Raw genomic sequence first — 23,592 nt, 5'->3', positions numbered from 1 at the left:
TTTCAGTTCCCTGCATGATTATTCTAACACACTGCTTTTACAGCTGCTTCTATTGGTTTTGTCCACATTTTCAAGAAACCAGAATTGCAATTACCCTCAACCACTCACCTTAAAATACAGGGAATTCCAAATTTGTCTCAAACCAAACGCATCTATCATAAAGTTTTATTTTGAAGGGCTTCTAGGAAATCATTTTAAACTTGAAACATTAATGCCTGCAGAACAACTTGAGTCTTTAAAGAGACAATACAAAGGGCCTTCCCCAAACTGACAGTTTTTGTGACAAAATTTCTAACCAAGGTTCAGCTGTATTCAAGTTTCCTTCATTCATTTTTGTTCTGTAATGCAATGGCTACTGTATTTTGGTTAAAAAAAAAAATCATATAACAGGATACTCAAAATAAGAAGATACTTTGCACTGTTTTATTCTCTTCCAAAGAGGGCAAATTATGTTTTTCTGCTCTATATTTCTCATTAATGAAACTTTATTCAGGGTTAATTCTAAACTGTCCAACAGACGCTGCTGGATTTTGAGGTAGGGAAGACTAATAAATACATAAGGATTAATTATTAGGGAAGTAAATTTCACCTCTTTATTGAATGTCAGAGCCGACTTTCCTGTGGAGAAATTCTTACCAAGTTTTGTGCCAATAGGTTTCACAGGTCTTTGTTTTTTGATGTAGTCATTAAGAATTAGGAGTTCTACATTCCTTATCACTAAGAAAGATATTTTAGACAGTTTCATAGCTACTTTTTAATCATTACCTCCTGTCCCTGCATAAATGTACACACCAAGGCCTGTAAATATTTCAAGCTAGTATAGGATTATTTGCTATACAGTAGTCCATTTCCCCAGACTGACATTATAGTCAAGTTTCAACCCTTAAATTACAAAAGAAAAGTGTTGTTTAACCAAGAATAATGGATCCTTATCAAGAAGAGAGGAATTAAAAAAAAAAAAAAAAAAAAAAAAAAAAAAACCCTAGAAGAAAACAATTGTTTAACTTTAACTTGGCTCTAATATGAAGCTTCTAATACATGGTCGTCATTTCCAACCCACCACTGTAACTTACAAATACTACTTTCAACTTCACATTTATCAATTTAGGAGAATGAATTAATTTGCAAATATAAGCTAAAGGACTAGCTGTACAGATTACTGCACATACATTACCAGTCAAGTGTAAATTTATTAGAAAGTTATCTTGAAAGTCATATAATTAACCAGGAAATAGAAAAATCCTTCTGATCACTCTTACTATTAACTTCCATTTGGTTCTTACAAGTGCTTTGAAATGTGTGACTAACAGAATTTTACCACCTATGTAGTAATAACACCAAGCAACAGGTCACAAGTAAGTGATCTGGGATGGATCACTTGAGGACACAGAATTAACAGAATTTTTAGTAGTAAGTGGAGACAAATACCCAGTTATCACAGTGGAGGTGAGGAATCTTGTTACTCTTTCTTAGAAAATAAAAATTAAGGCAAGCAGGGGGAGAAGTATTAGAAACCATGGGAATAGTGCAGGGGCAAATACAAGTTTCAACACAGGAGTGCCCTTGACTCTATTTTGGAAACCAGCTACTTAAAAAAATAGCCAGAGAAATTTTACTGAAAAAAATAAATAGCAAGTATTTATTGAGTGTCTACTACGTGTCCAATACTTAATACAAAACATTATGACTTGGTTGCTGCCCTCAGAGAGCTTACAATCTAATTTGAGAAAACAATTCAGAAACTCTGAAGCTGGACTGGGATGGGTAAGGCTTGCTACCTTTAACAGAACTGATTTCCCTTGATGTCTTTTTGAAATGCCCTCTGGATCCCCTTTCCCACCACCTTGAATCTACTGAGTACTGCCCGGTTACGACATACTTCGCAAGAAGGGGTTTTAAAAAAAAAAAAAAAAAAGTACATTTTTAGGTCTTTTATCAATAGTTTACATGCCGGCAATACTTCCCATTCACAACAGAAATAATCATGGGGATATTCTCATCTTTAAGGACAATGGTGTAGGATCTCAAAGCAGTTTTGTCAACTGATACAGAGCCAGAATGTTTTCTCTAGTAATGCTGGTTGTCACAGAACACCATCACCTCCCGGCAATTCACATCAGATATATCCAAAGCAGGATATGGGGGGGGCCGGAAGATGGATGGAGAGACAAAAAAAAGATTCCTCCACTTAATAATCACGATAAGTCAAAGGCAAAAACGTTAGTAACTACAACAAAAACGCCTGTTACTGTTGTGTTTTCTTTCCACAACATCCTACAACAGAGGTGGCTATATTTCAAGAATCCTGAAAAAGGAGCAGCCTCCTGTTTGTGACATCAGTTTGCAAAGCAATTTAGAGGCTGTCCATAAGGTGGAAGGTCTGAAGAAATCTGGAATTCCTGTCCCATTATGAAAAGAGGGAACAAATACCCTGCGATCCAGTGACGTCCCTTAGGCGTAATACACCCTATGGGGGCCTCCATGTCCAGCTTCCGAAATAACATAATTGTTTGGGGTACCCAAAACTACAGTATAGACAACAGGAAGCTAAAGACAGCAACAAAAATATATTCCAACAGCTGGGTCGGTAAGAAAGAAGGAAGAGTAATAACAGGATCTGACAAAGAGGCTGGAAACGAAGAGGGGACGCAAGCCCACGCGTGGAGGATGGGAGGTTCACCCCGCTCAGCGCCACATCAAGAACCCACGGGGCCAATCGCCTTCCTACCTCCCACCCGGAACAAATTAATCCTCCGCACTCCAAACTGAGGGCCACATGGGGGAGTTTGGGGCAGCTCCACCCCATCGCCCTCCCCGCCCCCCCCCGCCACCCCCAACCAGGCCGGATCCGGATCAGAGGAGGCCCGCAGAGGGTTGGAAAGGGAGGAGGCCTTCTCCTTCTCTACAGGCACCGGCCATGGTAGAGAGCCTACCTCAGGCAGGGCCCAGGCCTCGTTCGCTCGCGCTCTTTCTCGTTCTCCCCCCCTTCAGGCTCTAGCCGCATGGCCCCCCCACTCCGGCTGCCCCAAGCCCCGCCCCGGCCACGCTCCCAAATCGAGGCCCCGGCTCCGGCGCGGCCCACTAGGCCGCGAACCCAACCATAAACAAAACCTCCAGCGGCCGACTGGAGGTTGGGGGGGCGCCAGGGCTCTCAGGACTAGAAGGGGGCTGTACAGTGGGGGAACACACGGCGCGGGGGGGGGGCCTACCGAAGGAGGGGGATACGGCGGGGGTAGGAGAGAAAGGAGGGAGGGTAAAAGGGGGATCGCGGATTTAAAGGGGCCGCGGACAATACCCGGCCCCGCCGCGCTGCCGCTGCCGCCGCCGCCGCCACCACCAACGCCGCTGCGCTCCCAACTTTACCTCAGTCTCCTCCACACTGACACCCCGGGCCGCGCCGCCCCTGTCACGTGATATAAGATTCCCTCCTCCCCACCCCCCTCCCTCCTTTTCCCTCTCGCGCTCGCTCTCGCGCCTTCCCCCTCCCACTTGCCTTCCTGCGTCCCCCCAGCACGTGACGCGAAAAGGGACGCGCACGCCAGCGTGCGCGTGCCACCACGCCACGAAACACCAAACTCAGGCTGCTTGCGTCCGGCCCGCCCCCTGCGCAGCGGCCCCGCCTCTACCACGTGACACACGGACGGCCTCCGTTTCCTCTTACAGGCGTAGTTCCGCGGCTCCGCACTCGCAGCTCCCAGGTGCCATTGCCTGCCTTAGTCACGTGTCGGGGGAAAGCGGGAAGGCGTCGTCCTCCTTTCCTATTCCCCCCATCCGCCATGTTTTCAGGCCGGGTCTGGCTTGGTCTTCCCCCATAAGGAAATGGCCGGGGAGCTCCAGGGAACCCAGGCGCGGTTGCTTTGGCGGAGCCTGGGCTAACGAGGCAGGGCAGCGGGAAAACCCGAGCAGTTCTGCGCGGGGAGGGAGGCCATGGCGTCCAGCAGTAACTGGCTGTCCGGGGTGAATGTCGTGCTGGTGATGGCCTACGGGAGCCTGGTGAGGATATTCCCCCACCCCATTCCTGCTGTAGCGTCTGACCCTGTTGAGACCCTCCTCTTGAGACGATCCCTGTCTTCATTCTCCACCCACTCACCTGCACTTTTTCTTTTGACTCCGTTCCCAGGAGTACCTGGGAGCTTAAGTCACGGACCCACACCGACCCGCCCATGGCTGAGAACCCTCCCCCTAAACTCTAGGGCACAGACCCTAAGCCTCACCACTATTGGCTTCTCTAGATCCACCCCCATCCTTGACGTCCTCGCTTTCCCCCAAGTTTTATCTTAAAGCATCTATTCTTGAGAGCTGTAATATGGAGATTTTGAATGAAGGCGTGCTTTTTTTGTTGTTGTTTTTATTATTAAAGATTCTTCTCGTATCTTTTTGAACAGGTATTTGTACTGCTGTTTATTTTTGTGAAGAGGCAAATCATGCGCTTTGCAATGAAATCTAGAAGGGGACCCCATGTCCCTGTGGGACACAATGCCCCCAAGGTACGTCCTTAGGGCACCGCATGAACCTGGTTCTTCAGAAGTATGAGGAACGAGGATGAGATTTTCTGTGCCTTTTAGAGATTACTTAAATTCACATTTCTTTGTCCACTTACCTTATACTTAATCTTAGTGAATTAAACAGTAACTGCCTTGGAATTTTGGCTTACCTGCTTTCTGTTGTGGTACGATATGTAACTTACCAAGAACTTAAGTTTTTGATAACTGCTGTGTTTCCCCATTTATATTAATTGGTGTTTTTTGTTTGCTTTGTTTTAGGATGGATTTGAGAGCGGTTGTCTTTGCAGAACTTTAGATTTATTTTAGAGCCCCATTAATTACTTTGTTCCACCATTTGTGTTACAAATAAGCCTAAGAAAAGGAAGCAACTTAGGGGAGGGCATACAGAAAGTGAATAACCTAGTGGTATGTTACCTTTGTTTACACTTTCTTCTTCGGTGAGTGCCTTCCTTTTTTGGCTTTCAGTATCCAAGGATCAAATTTTTTACCTGTCCCAAACTGCTTTCCTGAATCCCGTTCTGTGTATCCTGTCTACTTGACATTTCAACTTAGATTTCTTTTTTTGTTTGTTTTTGGGTACCAGGAATTGAACCCAGGGGCACTTAACCACTGAGCCACATCCCTAGCTCTTTTTATTTTTTATTTTGAAACATTGTCTAAGTTGCAGAGGCTAACTTTGAACTAGGGAGATGAAAGGCATGTGCCACCACGCCCAGCATCCACTTTGATTTCTAATAGACATCTCAAACCTAATATATCTAAATCAGAACTCTTGATACCCACTGCCAACCCCATCCTGCTTCTTTAATCTTTCACTTAGTGAAAGGTACCTGCTGCCCTTATCAACTTCCTTTTGTTTGGCCTCTCTTCCAGTCTCTGAAATCTAGTTCTACTGGTTGATCTCACACCTTTGCACATACTGTTACTGTGACCTGGAATGGTCTTCACTTGACTAGATCATTCATTCTTTAGATCTTAACTTAAATGTTACTTCCACAAATGGGGAATGTTTACTGGGGATTTTTAAATGTCTCTTTATTTTCTGTTAGTACCCTGATATTTTCTTCATAGTACTTGCCACAATTTTTCTTTTATATTTTTCTCTTTGTTCAAAACAGTCTTCTCAGCTGGTGGTGGAGGCGCACACCTGTAATTAAAATGATTCGGCGGGGGGTGCTAAGACAAGAGGATTATAAGTTTAAAGCCAGCCTTTGCACTTCAGTGAGACCCCAAGCAACTTAGTAAGACTTTCTCAAAATAAAAAGGGCTGGAGATGGGGTTCAGTGGTTCAATCCCTGGATTCAATCTCTGATACCAAAAAAAAAATTTTTTTTTGTTTTCCTTCTCTTTTACACTAGTCTGTAAGCTTCATGAGTACAAGCACTTGGGCTGGGGGGTGTAGCTCAGTGGTTCTAGTATGTGCAAGGCCCTGCCTTTATAGTTTGTGGCATTGCAAAAACAACCACAAAAAAAACAAGTGCAGGCACCATTTTTGTTCACCAACATAAAGCCAAGGCCTGTATATACTCGATAATTCATTGTTGAGTGAAGAATTAAGTCAATAGGAGAGCCAAAGCTAGTACACAGTTCTCTCAACTTCTAGAGCAGTTCTTTGATTAACCAGTGCTATTAATCCTCTCATACTTATTCCTTTTTTGTGGGGGACGGGGGTTACTGTGTATTGAACCAAAGGGGACTCAACCACTGAGCCACATCCCCAGCTCTTTTATTTATTTTTTTATTTATTATTTTTTTTATTTTGAGACAGTCTAAGTTTTGCTTAGGGCCTCACTAAGTTGCTGAGGCTGGCTTTAAACTTGCGATCCTCCTGCCTCAGCCTCCCAAGCCACTGTAATTTCAGGCTTGTACCACAGCACCCATCCTTACTTGTACCTTTCTGACATATTACCAGGAAACTCTCAAGAAAGATGTATGTCCTGGCCTGAAATTTCCAACAATGTTACTTCCACTTGTCTCTCATAAGAGAAACATAGGGTTGGTGTCTAACATATCATTAGCCAATCAAAACTTTGGATATTTAGGAGCCCTTAGATAACTATATGAAATCAAGATTCCGTATATGACCACAGTGGTGCACGCCTGTAATCCCAACAACTCGGGAGGCTAAAATAAGAGGATGGCAGGTTTGAGGCCAACCTGGGCATTTTTGCAAGATCCTGTCTCAAAAAAAATGGGGAGGAGTTGGGGAGTTACAACTCAGTGGTAAAGCACATCTGGGTTTCACCCCCAGTATTGGAGATTCCTTTTGTTTCACAAAATTTATCTAAATTCTCATCCATTTCTGGTAGAAGTATAAATTACTAAAATTCCTTTGGAAAATAATTGGGCATTATCTACTAAGATTGTACATGTACTTGCCTAATCCATGTCTCAGTAGTTCTACATCTATCATAAGGAAATTAATTTTTTTCTCATAGGTACTAGGAGTCATGTATAAAAATGTTCATGGTCCATAATCAAAAAAAAAATGTTCATGGTAACATTGTTCATAATATTTAAATGATACAAAGTTCACTTTTTTAAAATTGGTAAATTCATATTCTGGAATGCTATAAAAATTGAAAATGAACTGAAGATAAATATATGAACACAAATGAATTTCCAAAATATTTTTAATGAAAAAGTTTAAGTCACAAACATAAGTGAATCTCAGAAACACGCCAATAGGGCTGGAGTTGTGGCTCAGTGGTAGAGCACTTGCCTGGCATAGGTGAGGCCCTGGGTTCAATCCTCAGCACCACATGTATATATGTATGTATATATATAAATTTAAAAATCCATTGACAACTAAAAAATATTAAAAGAAAAACATGCCAAACAGCCTGGCATAGCAGACATGTACCTATAATCCCAGCAACTCCAGTTCAAGGCCACCCTGGGCAACTTGGCAAAATCCTGTCCCAAAAATGCTGGGGGTGTCATTTGGTGGTAAAGCACCCCTGGGTTCAATCCCCAGTGCTATACACACAAATATGCCAAGTAAAAACCAGACAGCCATTCATAAGAGAATATGTGTCATTCCATTATATAGAATTCTAGAACAAACAAGAAGTATAAGAGAGATCACATCATGTTTCCTGCAGCTGAATAGAGAAGAGGGTGACTGCAAAGAACATTTTGGGATGAAGGAAATGTTGATTGAGATGCTGGTAAATGGGTATATTCATTTGTTAAAATTTATCCAAGCCGGGCATGGTGGCACATGCCTGTAATCCCAGTGACAGGGGGCTAAGATAGGAGCATTGCCAGCCCACATGGGCAACTTGGCAAGACCCTGTCTCAAAATAAAAATTTTAAATGTGGCTCAGTGGTAAATTGCCTCTGGATTCAATCCCATGTACCACCACCAAATAAATAAATTATCCAAATTGATTCATCTATACACTTAAGTGAAATTTTTTTTTCATGCAAATTCAACCTCGGTAAAGTTCATTTTACGCTTTTAGGACTACAGACATAGCTCAGTGATAAAGCACTTACCTCGTATTTGCAGGGCCCTGGGTTCAGTTCCCTGCAAAAGAAAAGAGTTTGCTGAGGAATTCATAAAATATTTTTTCATTTGTATAAAGTTCAAAACTAGACAAAGTTAAGCATCTTGTCTAGGATAACACATGATAAAACAAGAATAAGAGATTATTGGCAAATTAAGGTTTGAGGTGGTGGGCAATGAGTACACAGGACTTCAAAGTCATTGATTTCCATTTCATAGGGTGAATATTGGATACATGTGTTCATCTTGATCTTTATAATTATTTAAAATGTGCATATATGTTAGTTATGGTGTGTGTGTGGTAACAGTTCATAATGGAAGTTTCTATAGAGTTAAAACGACAAAGGGGCCAGGGAATTAACTTGTGGTAGAGCACTCACCTAGCATATGCATGAGTCTCTGGGTTTAATCCCCAGTACCTGGGGTGGTGGGGGGGGGAAATGTTACAATCAAAATTTATTTCTGCCAGGCACCATGGTGTATGCCTGTAATCCTAGTGATATAGGTGTCTGAGGCAGAAGGATTACAAGTTTGGGACCAGCCTTAGCAATTTAACAAGGCATTGTCTCAAAAAAGGAGCTGGGAATGTAGCTCAAGGGTTCAGTTCCCAGTACAAAAAGAAAACAAAAATTTATTTCCTGGGGCTCTGGCAACCCTCTTAAGTAAGTGAGATGGATATGGAACTGATGATAGTGCTTGCTTCTGAAAGGGCGGCACACACAGTAGTACCTTTTAAATTTTTATACTGTGGATGTGAATTACCAATTTTTTCCCCCAGTACTGGGGTTTGAACCCACTACCTCCTATGTGCTAAGACAGTGCTGTACCACTAAGCTACACCCCCAAGCCTTTTTACTTTATTTTTGAGGCACAGTCTCACTAAATTGCTCAGGCTTGACCTTGAAATCTTCTTGCCTGAGCTTCCCAAATAGTAGGGATTGCAGGTATGTGTCACAGTGCCTGGCATGAATTACCAATTTTAGCAATTAAGCTGGGTATAGTGGTGCACACCTGTAATACCAGCTATTCAGGAGGATGAGGGAGGAGGATTAGAAGTTCAAAGTCAGCGTGGGCAACTTGGACCCTGTCTCAAAAATAAAAAGGGCTAGGGCTTAGTGGTAGAGCCAGGTTCGGTTCCCCCATGTGGCAAAAATGAAATAAATAAATGTTTTAGTTTTCTTTAACATGGGTTTCTAGAAGTCCTGTGGTCCACAAAGTGGGACAGACCCTAGATGCTCATAGATTTTATACAGGCCTCCTCAGATTTTTAGAATGGATTACGACTTCCAGTTGTCCACTCTGTCCCAGTTTAGGAAGGTCTTTATAATACCTACCAAGATTCTTAGACCAGTTTAAAGTCTGAAATAACGCTGAGAATTTTGGCAAGTTAAAAGATCTAACTTTGAGATGTGCAGTTTGGAGAGGTTATTAGAGAACCCCCTTTCCTAAATTCTTACATCTTATCTGGCAATTTCAGTAACTACCTGAGCACTTCCTCTACTTCATCTTAATTGTTCACAGACACTGCCCCTTTCCCCAATTAGTGGGAATGAGAGTACAAAGTAAGTGATTGTGTATTCTCTTTTTTGCACACACAGGACTTGAAGAGGAGATGATATTCGACTCTCCAGGGTTCAGGATATCAAGTATGAACCCCAGCTCCTTGCAGATGATGACACAAGACTGCTACAACTAGAAACTCAGGGAAATCAAAGTATGTGGCAAACTCTTGGAGAGTTCAGTAAGGCGTCCCACAAGTTCAGAATTTGCACTTGTCAGTAGCTGCCCACAAAACCTCAAATTCTTCCACAGTTATTGAATATATGTCAGATGCAGAAAGTCAGTTTATTAGTTTACTGGAGTTTGAGGATTATATCTGAGACAACTCTTTTTCAACAGGTTGCTGCAACTATTGTATAGGATGAAAGCGCTGGATGCTTCTCCGTGTCTCAGGTAAGGACTAGTTGTCAGGATCCATTCTAGGAGCCTAAAAAGCCCATTTTTGTATTAGGATTTGTCCTTTTTGTACATCCCTAGCTAGTAGGAATTCTTGGAGTTTTGAGTGCCAGCTTAATCTTTTACATAAGGAAATGAGGTAAGCAGGTATTTCTTCTCCAGAAAGGCCAAGTTTTGTTTGTTCGTTTTTTAAGGTTCTCGAGACCTTTAGTTTCCTGAATTAGATGATAATTTACTTGTTTTTCCACAAAGGACTAGTGACATGTTTTTTCACTAAGCCTGAGGTGAATGGTTCTTGAATTTTTTTTCCATTCTACGACCACTTGTCATATATGCTCTATCTCTAACAAAAATATATACATAAATATATACATAACAAATATACAAAAATATATATTAAATTTATATATTAAATTTTATATTAAATTATTTATAAATTGTGTTTTACTTCTTTATATGTATATGTAAATTTTTTAAGGTAATGAGGATTGAACCCAGGGTACTTTACCATTGAGCTATATCCCCGACCCTTTGTATTTTTATTTTGAGACAGAGATTTGCTTATTTTTTAAAATCATTCTTTTTTTTTAAAGATGGAATTTACATCCAACTCATGTCATTTATTTCATTAGACCTATTTCTAAGTTGGGAAAATAACTAGATATTGTGCCTTTATCTCCTCAGAAATCCCATTTTATGCTGAAGGCCGGCACCCCCGTTCCTTAATGGGCAAGAATTTCCGCTCTTACTTGCTAGATCTGCGAAACACTAGTACTCCTTTCAAGGGTGTGCGGAAGGCCCTTATCGATACCCTGCTGGATGGCTATGAGACAGCTCGCTATGGAACAGGGGTAAGCTAGATGGCCAGTTTTTCCTTCAAGTATCTAAAGGGATATGCCAGACTAAGAGATCCTCACTCATCCTTTCTCTTTCCTAAGGTGTTTGGCCAGAGTGAGTACCTACGCTATCAAGAGGCCCTGAGTGAGCTGGCCACTGTGTGAGTTTGGAGGGGAACATGTCAAAGGGAGCTGGCCAGAGAATACAGAAGTGCTGGACTGTTCCCACAGTGCAATAACTTTCATAAAGCAGTATGAACAAAATCCATGATATCATAAGAGTTGATTATTTTCTAGACTATTAGAATTGCCTCTTGCCTACATTAGGAAGGAGATGCTACCATACAATTAATAAGAGAATTTTCTACTTTATGTGCATCTTTTTCTTTTTTTCTAGCCCAGTTAAATGTTAAAATTGGCAGAACCTAGCAAAGAATTAAATGCTATGCATTATTTTTATTACAACTTAAAGTATTATAACTCTGCCTGAAACAAATGTCATCAGTAGGGAATCCATTTTGGTTTTGTTTGTTGTTTTTTGGTACTGGGGATTGAACCTCAGGGTTGATTAACCACTAAACCACATCCTCAGCCCTTTTTAACTTATTTTGAGACAGGGTCTCACTTAGGGCCTCACTAAGTTGCTGAGGCTGGCTTTGAACTTGGAAACTTCCTGCCTCTGCCTCTCAAGCCACTGCAATGCAGTTGTATACTACCGCACCCAGCTGGGGGTTTTGTTTGGGAATCAAGACTTTTGTTAAACATGTTAGGGTATTAACATATTAGGATAATCCTAAGGTATGAGGATATTACCTAAAAGGAGAAAGAGGAATGACTTTTGTTTGGGAATGTTTTAAATACATACTACATGTAGTTTCATTATATTGTTTATGCATATCTTAAAATGAAAGTGCTTGGGGGAAAAGGAAGGCCAATTCAGAATTAAAAACTAGTTACCAGCCATGAAACGAGTACAACAGTATTCTGTTTTGTTTGGCATGATTTTCTCAAGACTTAAAGGAGGGTATGTCTAGCCTGTCTTCTCTCCATTCTGAAAATGAGCTACCTTGGGTTTTTTTTTTTTGTTTTGTTTTTTGTTTTGTTTTTTTTTGGTACTGGGAGTTGAACCCAGGGGTGCTCTACTACTGAGCTACACCCCTGTTTTCGTTGGTTTTTTGGCAGCTGGGGGAGACAGGTTCTCACTAAGTTACCTGGGAGGACCTCAAAGTTGGGATCCTTCTGCCTCAGCCTCCTGAGTAGCTTGGGTTAGAAGCATGTGCCACCACACCTAGTCTGAGCTACCTTGTTATTAAAGACAGAAGGTGCCAGTGAAAACTTTTGCTTAGAGCAGTAATGAAAATGAACAAATAAAGAAGCTGGAAAAAGAGCTGTATGTGGTAGTGCATGCCTTAATCCCAGCAGTGGGAGACTGAGTCTGGAAAGTTTAAAGCCAGCCTCAGCAATTTAGTGAGACCCTGTCTCTAAAAGAAAATATAAAAAGGGATGGGGTTGTGGCTCAGTGGTTAAGTGTCCCTGGGTTTAATCCCTAATTTTAAAAAAAAAGAATACTAAAGGCTGGGGAAAAAACCTTTGAAGATAGGCAGGAAATCTGTTTTAAAAACTTATGAAAGATAAATACTAATTCCATTTATAAAAGATACCTAGGTTGTCAAATTCAGAGACAGAAATTAGAATGCTGGTGGCCAGGTGCTATGGAGAGGGGAAATAAAGACTTCTTATTTAATGGGCATAGACTTTCAGTTTTGTAAGATGAAAAGTATTTATGGAGGTTAGTTGCACAACGTTGTGAATGTACTTAATGCTACTGAAATATATGTTTTAAAATGGTTAAGATGATAAATTTTATGTGTATATTATTAGTTTCTTAAAATTCTTTCTTTTTGTTTCTAGAAAGTTTCCATAGGTATAGTGAAAAGAATATAGATTTTGAAATCTGACAGCCTTAGTTAGGTTCAAATATCCAGTCTGTTTCTTGCTAGCTTTGTGACCTCATACTAGTTAATTATTGGACCCTCAGTTTCTAACCTTCAAAACTGGGTGATACCACAATATAGAGGGTAATGTTAGTAAATTAAATATTAGTAAACCACCAGGTATAGAATCCTAACATGTTAAGTACCCAATAACTATTTCTACTCTTATTTTTTTTGATATTTAGTTTTCAGGGGACTTTTTTTGGACTGGGAAATATGTTCACCACACACACATTAGGTAAAATAAGTGGAATTAAAAGCTTTCTTTAAGCATGGTATCATGAAGAAAAGATTGAGCCAGAGACAAGGACTCAGTGGGAAATTGGTGTCTTTGTTACTTCCTACCTTCTTTCTTTCTTTTTTAAAGGGTACTGAAGATTGAACTTAGGAGTACTCTACCATTGTACTATATCCCAAGCCCTTTTTGAAATTTTTTATTTTGAGACAGGGTCTTGCTAAGTTGCCAAGGCTGGCCTCAAACTTGGAATCCTCCTGCCTTAGCCTCCCAAATCACTGTAATTACAGGTGTGCACTACCACATTTTACTGGTTTCTTTATTTCTAAGCTCTCAGATGGACTTTTAGTATCTAGTTTATAAGATAAGTCAGAGACCGTTTATGGGTTAGGAAAGGCCCTTAATTGTAATCTTCTGCTAGTCCTCATTCTGTCCATAACCTCTCCTCTGTATATTCTTTAGGGTCAAAGCACGAATTGGGAGCTCTCAGCGACAGCACCAGTCAGCAGCCAAAGACCTAACTCAGTCCCCTGAAGTCTCCCCAACTACCATCCAGGTGACATACCTCCCCTCCAGTCAGAAGAGTAAACGTGCCAAGCATTTTCTCGAATTGAAGAGCTTTAAGGACAACTATAACACATTGGAGAGCACTCTGTGATGGAGCTGAAGGACTCTCACTGCAGACTGAGCCAGACAGCCGTGTGTGCAAGACAGGCTATCTACTGGGCAGCCCTCAGGAAATCTGGCTCAGCAGGCCCAGACTGTGTTAGCCAAAGCTCATGTTGTGTTCCAGGGTTCTTAAAGCTTGTGTCTGAAAGGTCATTCCCCAACTCTTTCTTATAGGCATTTTCAGAGCCTCAGCTAAGGTTTTATTTTCTCTCAATAGAATTTTTTTTTCTATATTTGAATTCAGATGTCATTCCTGCTTCTGTCAAAGCTTCCTTAAAAATCTTCACTTGCTTTTGGCCATAGTTCACCTATTTATTCCAGACTATTTAATCCCAAAGGTGAAAGGTAAGATATCTTCCATGTCTTTCCCATTGCACTCAGTTGAATGGGAACTGTTTGGTTTTAGGGTGTCTCAGAGTTGTTTGGGGGAAAAGGCAGACAGAATCTGGGATGGGGGTGACGAAGTGGGTGGTATGTGGAACAACTTACTCTGGCATTCCATTTAAATCATAATGTGTTGAAATATTAAAACAACTTTCCTCATGTGCAAGGATCAGCCCTTCCACCTTCATTCAATCCTCTGTTGTGAATAAATGAACAAAAGGGAACGTTCTGACACCTATGGAATAATCTTTGCCAAGATACAAGATAGTATGAAGGAATGGTTTCCCCTAGTTAAGGCAGTGTGCTGGTCTTGTTTTAAGGATTAATTATTTAATAAAATGAACTATTAATAAAATATGACTCATTTCTTTATAATTGTCTATTAGTAATATGGGCATAAAGTATATTTTCTGCACTTTCCTAACAGACTTTGGGGCTTAAGGCTTTGGTGAGAATTGGTGGGATTATATGTGTTTCCTGTTCCTAGTATTGTACATATACTCTTTGCGACTTCAACAGAAGAAATCCTGAAATAGGAATGGTGGCCCTTGGTCATAGATTTGCCTGTGTCACTAACAGAAGGCTGGAGAACCAGGATTCCCTTTGGGTCTCTAGGGCAACAGGCCAGGTGACCAATCAACTTCTAGACCCATGGTCATTGTTGAAGGCCTATATGTTGCTATGACTACTGAAACCTCGGTGACTGAACTAAACAGAAAGGAGAGCCTGCCCAGTCTCCTCAGACTTAAGCAAGCAAGTCTGTAGACATGTCTGCGGAAAAGATGACAAAAGTAGAAGAGGTATGCAGAGTTGGAAGGAGGGACTGGGTTGAAGGAGTTTCTTTTGATGAGGTTTTCAGATCACTTTGCTTAGAAGTAGGTCACTTATTGGGAGAAGCCCTTGATGTAAGAATAGGGTATGGTTAGTAACAGGAGTGGGAGACCATGTCTAGCACCTTGTAGGTATTCAGATTATTCAGATGTGTCAAGTGCAGTAGTACACACCTGTGATCTCAGCAACTCAGGAGGCTAAGGCAGGAGATCACAAGTTCAAGGCCAGTCTCAGCAACTTAAAAAAAAAAAAGTCCAGGGATGTAACTCAATGGTACAGTGCTTCTGAGTTCAACCCCAGTACTGAGGGGATAGGGGACTAAATACCAACTCCTGCATGTTTTCTTCATTCTGAAGAGTATAGAAATTGACAGCTACCTATCTCAAAAGTCTGTGAATCTCATACTCTATGGTGGTGAGGTTCTGGAGATCAAGGCAGATCAACAGAATTCCCCTTTTCTTGCAGAACTTTCAAAGGGCCCTAGAACTTAAGAAGATGGTCAACAGGTAATCTCTGCTTTTATCCTTACCCTTTAGCTTGACCTTTCTACCTTCCTATTGCTGAGCCACTCCCCAACTCTGCTCCCTCTTGCTGGGAGTTCATCAAAAGAGAAAATAGGCTAGGTCTGGTGGTGCACACCTGCAATCTCAGCTACCAGGAGGCTGAAGCAGGGGTATCACAAATTGCAGGCCAGCCTCATCAATTTACCAAAACCCTATCTCAAAAAATAAAAAGGGCTGGTGATATAACTCATGCATGAGGTCTTGGGTTTGATCCTTTATACCACAAAGAAAGGAAGAAGAAGGAAAAAGAACACTAATGCCAGGTCTTACCCCTGGAGATTTTGATTGAAATGTCTGGGATGAGATAAGAGAAGCCTAATTTTAAGAATTTTGGCTGGACTTGGTGGCGCACACTTCTAATCTCAGTAGCTCAGGAGGCTGGGGCAGGAGGATCATGAGACTCAGGGCTGGGGATATATAGCTCAGTTGGCAGAGTGCTTACCTACAAAACACAAGGCCATGGGTTCAATCCCCAGCACTGCAAAAAAAAAAAAAAAAAAAGCCAGACTCAGAAACTTAGCAAGGCCCTGTCTCTAGATAAAATACAAGAAAGGGCTGTGGATGTGGCTCAGTGGTTAAGTGCCCCTGGGTTCAATCCCCAGTAGCAAATAAAGAATTTTCAGGTCAGGCTTGGTAGTGCACACCTATAATCCCAGCAGCTCAAGAGGCTGAGGCAGGAAAATCACAAGTTTGAGGCAGCCTCAGCAATTTAGTAAGACCCTGTTTCAAAATAAAGAATAGAAATGACTGGGGATGTGGCCCACTGGTTAAGTGCTCCCAGGTTCAATCCCTGGTATACACACACGCACAAAAATAAAAGCATAAAAAATAAAAGTTTCAGGTTATCATACCCAGAGCTAATAGAGATATGAGGTAATAACATATTTTACTGGGAGTCTAGATTGATACAGTCACTTTCACATAAGCAGTTTGATGAAATCTATCAAAATTTTAATTTTACACATCTTCTGAACTAACTCCACTTCTAGGGATTTACCTTACATATCCATACTTTAAAAAAACATGAGACGGTACATACAAGAATGTTCATAACAGTTTTTATAAAAAGCTGGAGCAGCTGGGATTGTGGCTCAGTGGTAGAGCACTTGCCCATGTGAGACACTGGGTTCAATTCTCAGCACCACATAAAAATAAATAAAGATATTGTATCCATCTACAACTAAAAATTAAAAAAAAAAAAAAAAAAAGCTGGAAGTTTGGTTAAATTATAACAAAAATACTACCAGCCTAAAAACTGGAGGAAGTAAATCTGTGTGCTAATATGAGAGTCCGAATTGTTAAGCAGCACTGTGTATGTAGATGTATAATGTTTAAAAACAAAAAGAACTGGAAGTTTAACTCAGTGGCAGAATATTTGCCTTGAAAGCCTGAGGTCCTAGTTTTGCTCCCCAGCAGTGCAAGTAAGAAGGAAGAAGAGGAGGAGAAAGATAAAGAAGAGAAAGAAAAAGGAGAAAGAAAGGAAGAAGATAATACCTGTTGGTATCTGATAGAAAAATTTTCTGGAAGGATGCATAAGAAATTTCTAACTTTGTTGAGCAGTACTAGGTCAGGGCTAAGCTTTTTTTTTTTTTTTTTTTTTTTTTTAATTATTATAGAAAAATTTATTCAAAGAAAGAGTAGGAGCTGTGCTTGCCTGTAATCCCAGCTGATCAGGAAGCTGAGGCAAGAGGATCAAAGGTTTGAGCCCAACCTAGGCAACTTAGTATCTTAAAATGAAATAAAAGAGGTGGGAATGTGGCTCAGTGGTAGAGTGGGTGCCTAGCATTCATGAGGCCTGGGTTCAGTCCCCACATACCATGGAAAGAGAAACAAAAAGTAGACTTAGGAACAATGGGCTGAAATCCAGATTTGCCATTAAGTGGCCTTGGGCAACTCACAACTTTCAGTTTCCTTGCCTTTATTATGTAATAATTAATACCTATGCCTCATAGTTATTGTAGTGATTAAATAACACAATTACTTAATACATACCAGGCTCTAAATCAATTGTAGTTATCCTTTCAAGGATTTTTGCAATCTTTTGACAGTGGAACAAGTGTTCTGAGTAATGAATCACAGCCTCACTGATGGTGTTTTTAATCTCCACTCCTTTTTTTTTTTTTGGTGGTGGTGCTGCTGCTGCTGCTGGGTAGAGCCCAGGGCCTTATGCATGCAAAGCAAGCACTCTACCAGCTGAGCTATATCCGCAGTGCTTCCATTCCTAATTCTAACCTATTCAACCACAACCTCTGTACATTGGGCAGGTGGCGAACTTCACATATTCACTGTGTGTGGCAGATGACATTGAGCCAGAGGAGAAACCCATACACCATCCTAAGGATGCAGGATGCCGTGGTAAAGGAATTGGCACTGGCCAACAAACAACTACTGATGGTGAGTTTTAGGAGACAGGTCCTTTGCCAGCTGTGATTTCACAATCTTAGTCTCTGCCCTTACTCACCCAGCTCATTACACCAGAACAACTACTGTTTAACTCCAAATGCCCAAGTTCTTTTTCTACAAGTGATTCTTTGCATCCAACTTTCAGGTAACACATTTCAAATTCCCAAAGTGAGCTGGGCATGTTGCACACCTGTAATCCCAGCTATTCCAGAATGTGAGGCAGGAGGATTGCAAGTTCAAAGTCAGCCTGGACAACTTAGTGAAACCCTGTCTCAAAATAAAATAAAAATAAAAAGGGCTGGGGATGTGACTCAGCGGTAGAGCGCTTGCCTAGCATGTATGAGACAGAGGTTTCAATCCCCAGTACTGGGGAAAAAAATGTTTTTCCAAAGTGCATATAGTCTTTGTTCCTTTCATCTTAGTAAGACACTAAACTGCCTCTTAATTCCCAGCACATCTTATTACATCTTTCTCTTCCTTGTGTCCCAACAGCTGTCATGTCACCATCTTTGTGTCCTGGGAACCTAGCAGAATTCCTGGTTCATGATACGTTCTCAGCAAATATTTGCTAAACATGGGGCTTCACCCATGAAGAAAATATTGGATAGGCTTCCCCTCCACTAGTTCACCCTCTCTACTACTATTTAGCTTTGGGTTACAACTAAGCCCAGGTCCAAGAGAACAGGAGTGATGGGAAAACAACCAGGGAGAGAGAATGAGGAAGGTTGGTAAACAGAGAGCCAACACTACGCTCTTCTGCCCTCCCCACCAGGTTCGTCAAGCTGCCCTGCATCAGCTATTTGAAAAGGAGCATCAGCAGTACCAGCAAGAACTAAATCAGATGGGCAAAGCTTTTTATGTGGAGAGACTCTGACAGCCTCCGAAACACTGCTCTTCCATTCTTGCCATGCCTGCTAACGTAGCCTTCTTGAGCCTCTACTACCTTGAACTTCCTTCCCAAACCAGACTGAGCCTGGAACTTAAGACAATGTCCCCTTTTTAATCTTTTCACTTGGTCAATACCCTGCTTCCAACTGGGAAACAACCTATGAAAATATGGTGAAAACAAGAGTGACGCCTTGTGGTCATAGTGGGATCTGCAGTGTTGACGTAAGGTGGAGAGAATGTAGACAATGTGAGTTGAAAATTCTGATTTGCTTTAACAAATAAAGCTACATCTTAAAGGTTCAAACATTTTTGAACATGGCTCATTCTCTCAACCTCAAATCTTCATTCTTTTCTTTTTTTTCATGGTCCTGGGAATTGAACCCAGGGACACTCTACTACTGAGCTACATACCCAGCCCTTTTTTTAAACTGTTGATATAGGTCTCGCTAAATTGCTTAGGCCTCACTAAATTGCTGAGGGTGGCTTTGAACTTGTGATCTTCCTGACTCAGCCTACCAGAGCCACTGGGATTACAGGTGTGCACCACTGCACCCAGCCTTTTTTTTTTTTTTTAACTTTTGAGACAGGTTTTCACTAAGTTGCCAAGGGTGTTGCTAAATTGCTGAGGCTGGTCTCAAACTCACAGTTCTCCTGCCTCAACCTCCCAAATCTCTGGGATTATGGGTGTATGCCACAATGCCCACCTTTGATTTGCTCTTAACTACCATAATCTTGATTTCCTGGACTTTGCACACCATCTCTCAGATCTTTTCTGTATACTTGGAAAATAGCTTTGAATGTGGCTATTAATCTACAGGCACTATGGTGCTTGATTGTCAGGATACCTGTACTTGTGGTTTTGAGTCATCTAGTTATTTTGAAATCTTTTTTTTTTTTTTTTTTTTTTGGTACCAGGAATTGAACCCAGGGGAGCTTAACCAATCAGCTACAACGCCAGCCCTTTTTATCTTTTTTTATTTTGAGACAGGGTCTCGCTGAGTTGTTTAGGGCCTTACTTAGTTGCTGAGGTTGGCTTTGAACTTGCAATCCTCCTGCCTCAGCCTCCCAAGCTTCCGGGATTATAGGCATGCACCACTGTGTCCAGATTATTGTGAAAACTTAGAAGCGTTTTTCCTCTAAGCCTGAGTTCCCACCTCTGCAAAAATGAGAGGATTCCAAACTCAAAAGCCCCTAGGTTTAAGGTAGATAATGTAGAAGGTGTGAGAAAATAAAGGATGGTGCGATTTGTGAGGGGCCAGGAAGATTGTCCATCCTAAAGGCATTTGAAATACCAAAAAGTACTGAATGCACTCAGGACATGGAGACCCTTATTATTAAGGGTCTACTTTACATTCAAATGAATCCAAAGCCAAAGAGACTCTCGTTTCACAGCCAATAATAGTTGTAGGCATACACTGTTGTTCCTTGATATAATCATCACTTTAAGTTACTTTATCCAAGCTCATGCCTTGCCAGTGGCATACTCTCTGGTCACTCATCTTTGCCACATGATCTTTTCCTCCCCTCAACTCCATGTTGCTATCTCCACTACAAAACTCACAACCTTCATTTCTTCTTCAAGTCTGCCTCCATCTTTCAATCTCCTACTGAATCCCCAATTTTTCAGAGCTTCTTCCTTCTGACCATGCACACTTCTGATAAGTGCTGAGAGGTAACAGGGTACAAAGAGGAAAGCACAAGACAGGCATGGTGGCACACACCTGTAATCCCAGTGACTCAGGAGGCCGAGGTAGGAGAATCCCAAGTTTGAGGCCAGCCTGGGCAATATAGGGAGAACCTGTCTCAAAATAAAAAATAAAAAGGTCTAGGGTTGTTGCTCAGTGGTACAGAGCCCTGGGTGCAATCACTCTCCCTAAAAAGAAAAAAAAAGAAAGAATAAGAAATATAACACAGGTTTTGGAGTCAGATGTGGGCTCACATTCTGGCTTTGCTTCTTTAATTTAAAGATCATCATGTGTAACTTGATGTAACTTATTAAACTTATCTGAGTTTCATTTTCTCTTCTGAAAATGACAGGACAGGACAGGGCTGGGGTTTTAGCTTAGTGGTAGAACACTTTATTAGCAAGTGTGAGGCCCTAAGCAACACATACACACATACACACACACACACAGCCTGAAAATTAGGACAATAATACTCATCACACTTTGAGGATTAATAAAATAGTGAGAGCAAGCCCAGTGTTTGGCACACAGTAGGTATTCTCATTTTCCCCTCAGATTTCCCTATTTCCTGTACCCTGTTTGTTGGCCTCCAGTTAGCCCCTTTATTCAGTTCATGTGTCATTTTCCATCTCATACTCATTCCTCTCTGCCTTAATAATTCTTCCATCTCCCAGCCGCTATAACCTCTGCTTCCTAAACCTTCATCTTTAGTTAGTAACTACTCATGAGTTCTTCTACCAAATAAAACATGAAGCTCACACACAATGAGGTAGGGCGAGGGGTGTGAACAGTAATGACAGATACAAGGAATATGTAATAGGAGTCAAAACCATACACATGGAACCTGCAGTTGACCACAAATCTGAAGCTGTCTCCTGTTCTATTTTCCTGCCCTCTATTTCCTAAAGGTCTGGTCCATCTCGCATTTACTTCTTTCATCTTCCCTACTATCTGTCACATCTCCCAGGTCACCATTTTTTTTTTTTTTTTTTTTTTTTTGGTTCTGAGCCACATCATCCCCAGATCTTTGTATTGCCTATTTTTATTTTAAGACAGGGTCTTGCTAAGTTACTTAGTGCCTTGCTAAGTTACTGAGGCTGGCATCAATTCTCTTGCCTCAGCCTCCCAAGTTGCTGGGATTACAGGTATGCCACCAAATCCGGTTTCCAGGCCACCTTTGGTTTCTTATTCGCAAAGTTATGCAGCTTGTAACTAAGAAACAGGCTGTAATACTGGATCTGTGTTCCAATCCTTGTTCTGTCACTTACTGGCTGTGAGACCTAATGCAAGTTATTTCGATTTTCTGAGTTACAAATCCTTATATGTAAATGGAGATAATGTCTACCTCATTGGGTTGCTGTGGGGATTAAATAAAGTACTTAGCAGAAATTCACACATAATGTCCAATAAATGGTAACCCATAACGATGTTTTCCTGCCTCTATGATAGTTTTTCCCCTTTTTTTTTTTTTTTTTTTTTTGCGGTGCTGGGGATTGAACTCAGGGCCTTGTGCTTGCAAGGCAAGCACTCTACCGACTGAGCTATCTCCCCAGCCCAGTTTTTCCCCTTTTTATTTCTACTCTATTACCTAGATTTCCCCTATTTTCAACTGAACTTCCTCACCAACCTTTTCTATTTTTCTATGCTTCTTTCTCTGTTCATTTGGACCCACAGAATGTCCCATCCCCTCTGCCTTGATCCCTGACCTTGGCCTCTTACCGCAGGGCTTGTCAGTGCCAGGCTGGCTCCAGTATTGGCAGATTGACCTGCTACAGAACCCATCTTCCGTGATCCTCTCTGCGTATCCTGTCTGCTCTCACACACACCATTGTACTCATCCAGCTTCTCTTCCCTGTATAGTTGATGCCTTACCCAGATCCTTTGGCTTAGAAGGACTCCATCCTGTTTGAAGTGAGTGTATAGGAAGCACTTCTAGGAGAATGAAAGGACTTTTATCAGAGGCCATGTGATGTTTTTGCCTAGTTATGAATCCAAAGTTCCTTCCAAGAGAACTACTCCTCCCCAAATCAATATTCCCCAGTCTGCTCCTACTTCCCCAAGTGCCCCAAACACTAAAGTTCTCCCAATCCTTGCTAGTTTGTTTTCCAGCCTCTGGTTTTCCAGTAAGAACAAGTTTCTCAGAGAAGGGGTCTAGAACTTAGGGGGTTAAAGATAAGGAGGATGGGCAAGAAAATAAAAATTACACTTACCCTTTGGGAGTCACAAATGAACAAAGATGTAGGACAACACCATAAGTGCCTACACTAGGGCCTGTATGCTCATTTGTTACTCTTTCCCTGGAAGGCAAGAGCCACACAACAGGAATTGACTGGGGCTTGGGACAAGCTATTGATCAAGATCAAGGTCATTATGGAATTGGTGTATGACTGGGGGAGTGTGAGGACTAATGGGAATGGGAACAAGGACACATGGAACAGGCCTGGGGGCTAAAGCAGAGTGTCTTTCTCCCACCCACCTCCACTTCCCCCCAACCTCCCCACCCCCCAGTGTAGCTATAACTCAGGCTCCTTTTGGTCACAGTGGAGAAAGCGTCTGCCTACCACATGACATACAACAGACCTGATTCTCTTCAAATCAAAAAGAAGGGAACAATGATGGACCCTGTGAGGGAAGACCCTTGGAGAAGCCAACTCAGAAGTAAAAGTCCCAGAAGAGGAGGCCACTGGGATTCCCTCTCTCATCCTTGATTTAAAACCTTATTTTCAATTCTGCCAGGCAGGAGAGACCATAAGTCATCTCCTCTGGAGTTCCATTGGCACTTGCTGGTGAGACAGCTTACTCTTCTGTTCTGGACATCCAAGGGTGACTTTAAGGAGTATGCCTGGAGGTCATGGGGAAAAAGTGAGAAGGAACAAGATAGTGGAAAGAAGAAGCCCAGCATTTTGGAATTTTCTCATTACTGTAGCATTTTCTCATCTGTACCACTTAAGAGCAGGAGGTACCAAGATGATGACTACTGAGCAAGGACCTCAGCAACTTTGTGGGTGAGATCTGGAAAGGTTAGGAGTTCTGTTGAAAAGGTAAAGCAGGACATACAAGCGCTCCCACTCCACCCCCAGAAAGCTTCCAGGCAGTTGGAATGGCATCCAAGACAGCAGGTGGCAAAGCTGA

The 23,592-nt window shown here is 41.6% G+C and overlaps 3 protein-coding genes across 17 annotated transcripts in view; 2 read left to right on the top strand and 1 right to left on the bottom strand.

Annotated features, from left to right (window-relative positions):
• The window catches only part of UBAP2L (ubiquitin associated protein 2 like), a 43,882-nt gene extending 40,434 nt beyond the window's left edge, over nt 1–3,448 (bottom strand). For 14 of the 15 annotated variants that reach the window (XM_079141093.1, XM_079141094.1, XM_079141085.1 and 11 more), the window contains exon 1: nt 3,296–3,381. The gene's annotated coding sequence lies outside the window, so the exon portion shown is untranslated. Of the gene's footprint in view, nt 1–3,295 lie in introns of all 15 variants that reach the window. The other variant, XM_079141088.1, reaches the window with a different exon arrangement.
• Nucleotides 3,449–3,664: 216 nt separating this feature from the next.
• Nucleotides 3,665–14,463, top strand: LOC306661900 (protein C1orf43 homolog). Its single transcript, XM_079141209.1, is given in 7 exon segments — nt 3,665–3,993; nt 4,386–4,487; nt 9,615–9,628; nt 9,630–9,730; nt 10,657–10,823; nt 10,911–10,969; nt 13,500–14,463. Coding segments are annotated over 7 exon segments (705 nt in total). The 5' UTR covers nt 3,665–3,927; the 3' UTR covers nt 13,696–14,463.
• Nucleotides 14,464–14,774: 311 nt separating this feature from the next.
• Nucleotides 14,775–19,112, top strand: CFAP141 (cilia and flagella associated protein 141). Its single transcript, XM_079141197.1, has 4 exons — nt 14,775–14,890; nt 15,387–15,427; nt 17,749–17,878; nt 18,660–19,112. The coding sequence occupies exons 1-4, from the start codon at nt 14,858–14,860 to the stop codon at nt 18,759–18,761; spliced, it is 306 nt and encodes a 101-aa protein (XP_078997323.1). The 5' UTR covers nt 14,775–14,857; the 3' UTR covers nt 18,762–19,112.
• The last annotated feature ends 4,480 nt before the right edge of the window (nt 19,113–23,592 follow it).

This window comes from Sciurus vulgaris (assembly GCF_902686455.1).
Source record: "Sciurus vulgaris genome assembly, chromosome: 1".
Classification (NCBI taxonomy): Eukaryota; Metazoa; Chordata; class Mammalia; order Rodentia; family Sciuridae; genus Sciurus; species Sciurus vulgaris.
The sequence above is the reverse complement of the archived record's forward strand: the minus strand, read 5'-3'. Positions and strand labels throughout refer to the sequence as shown.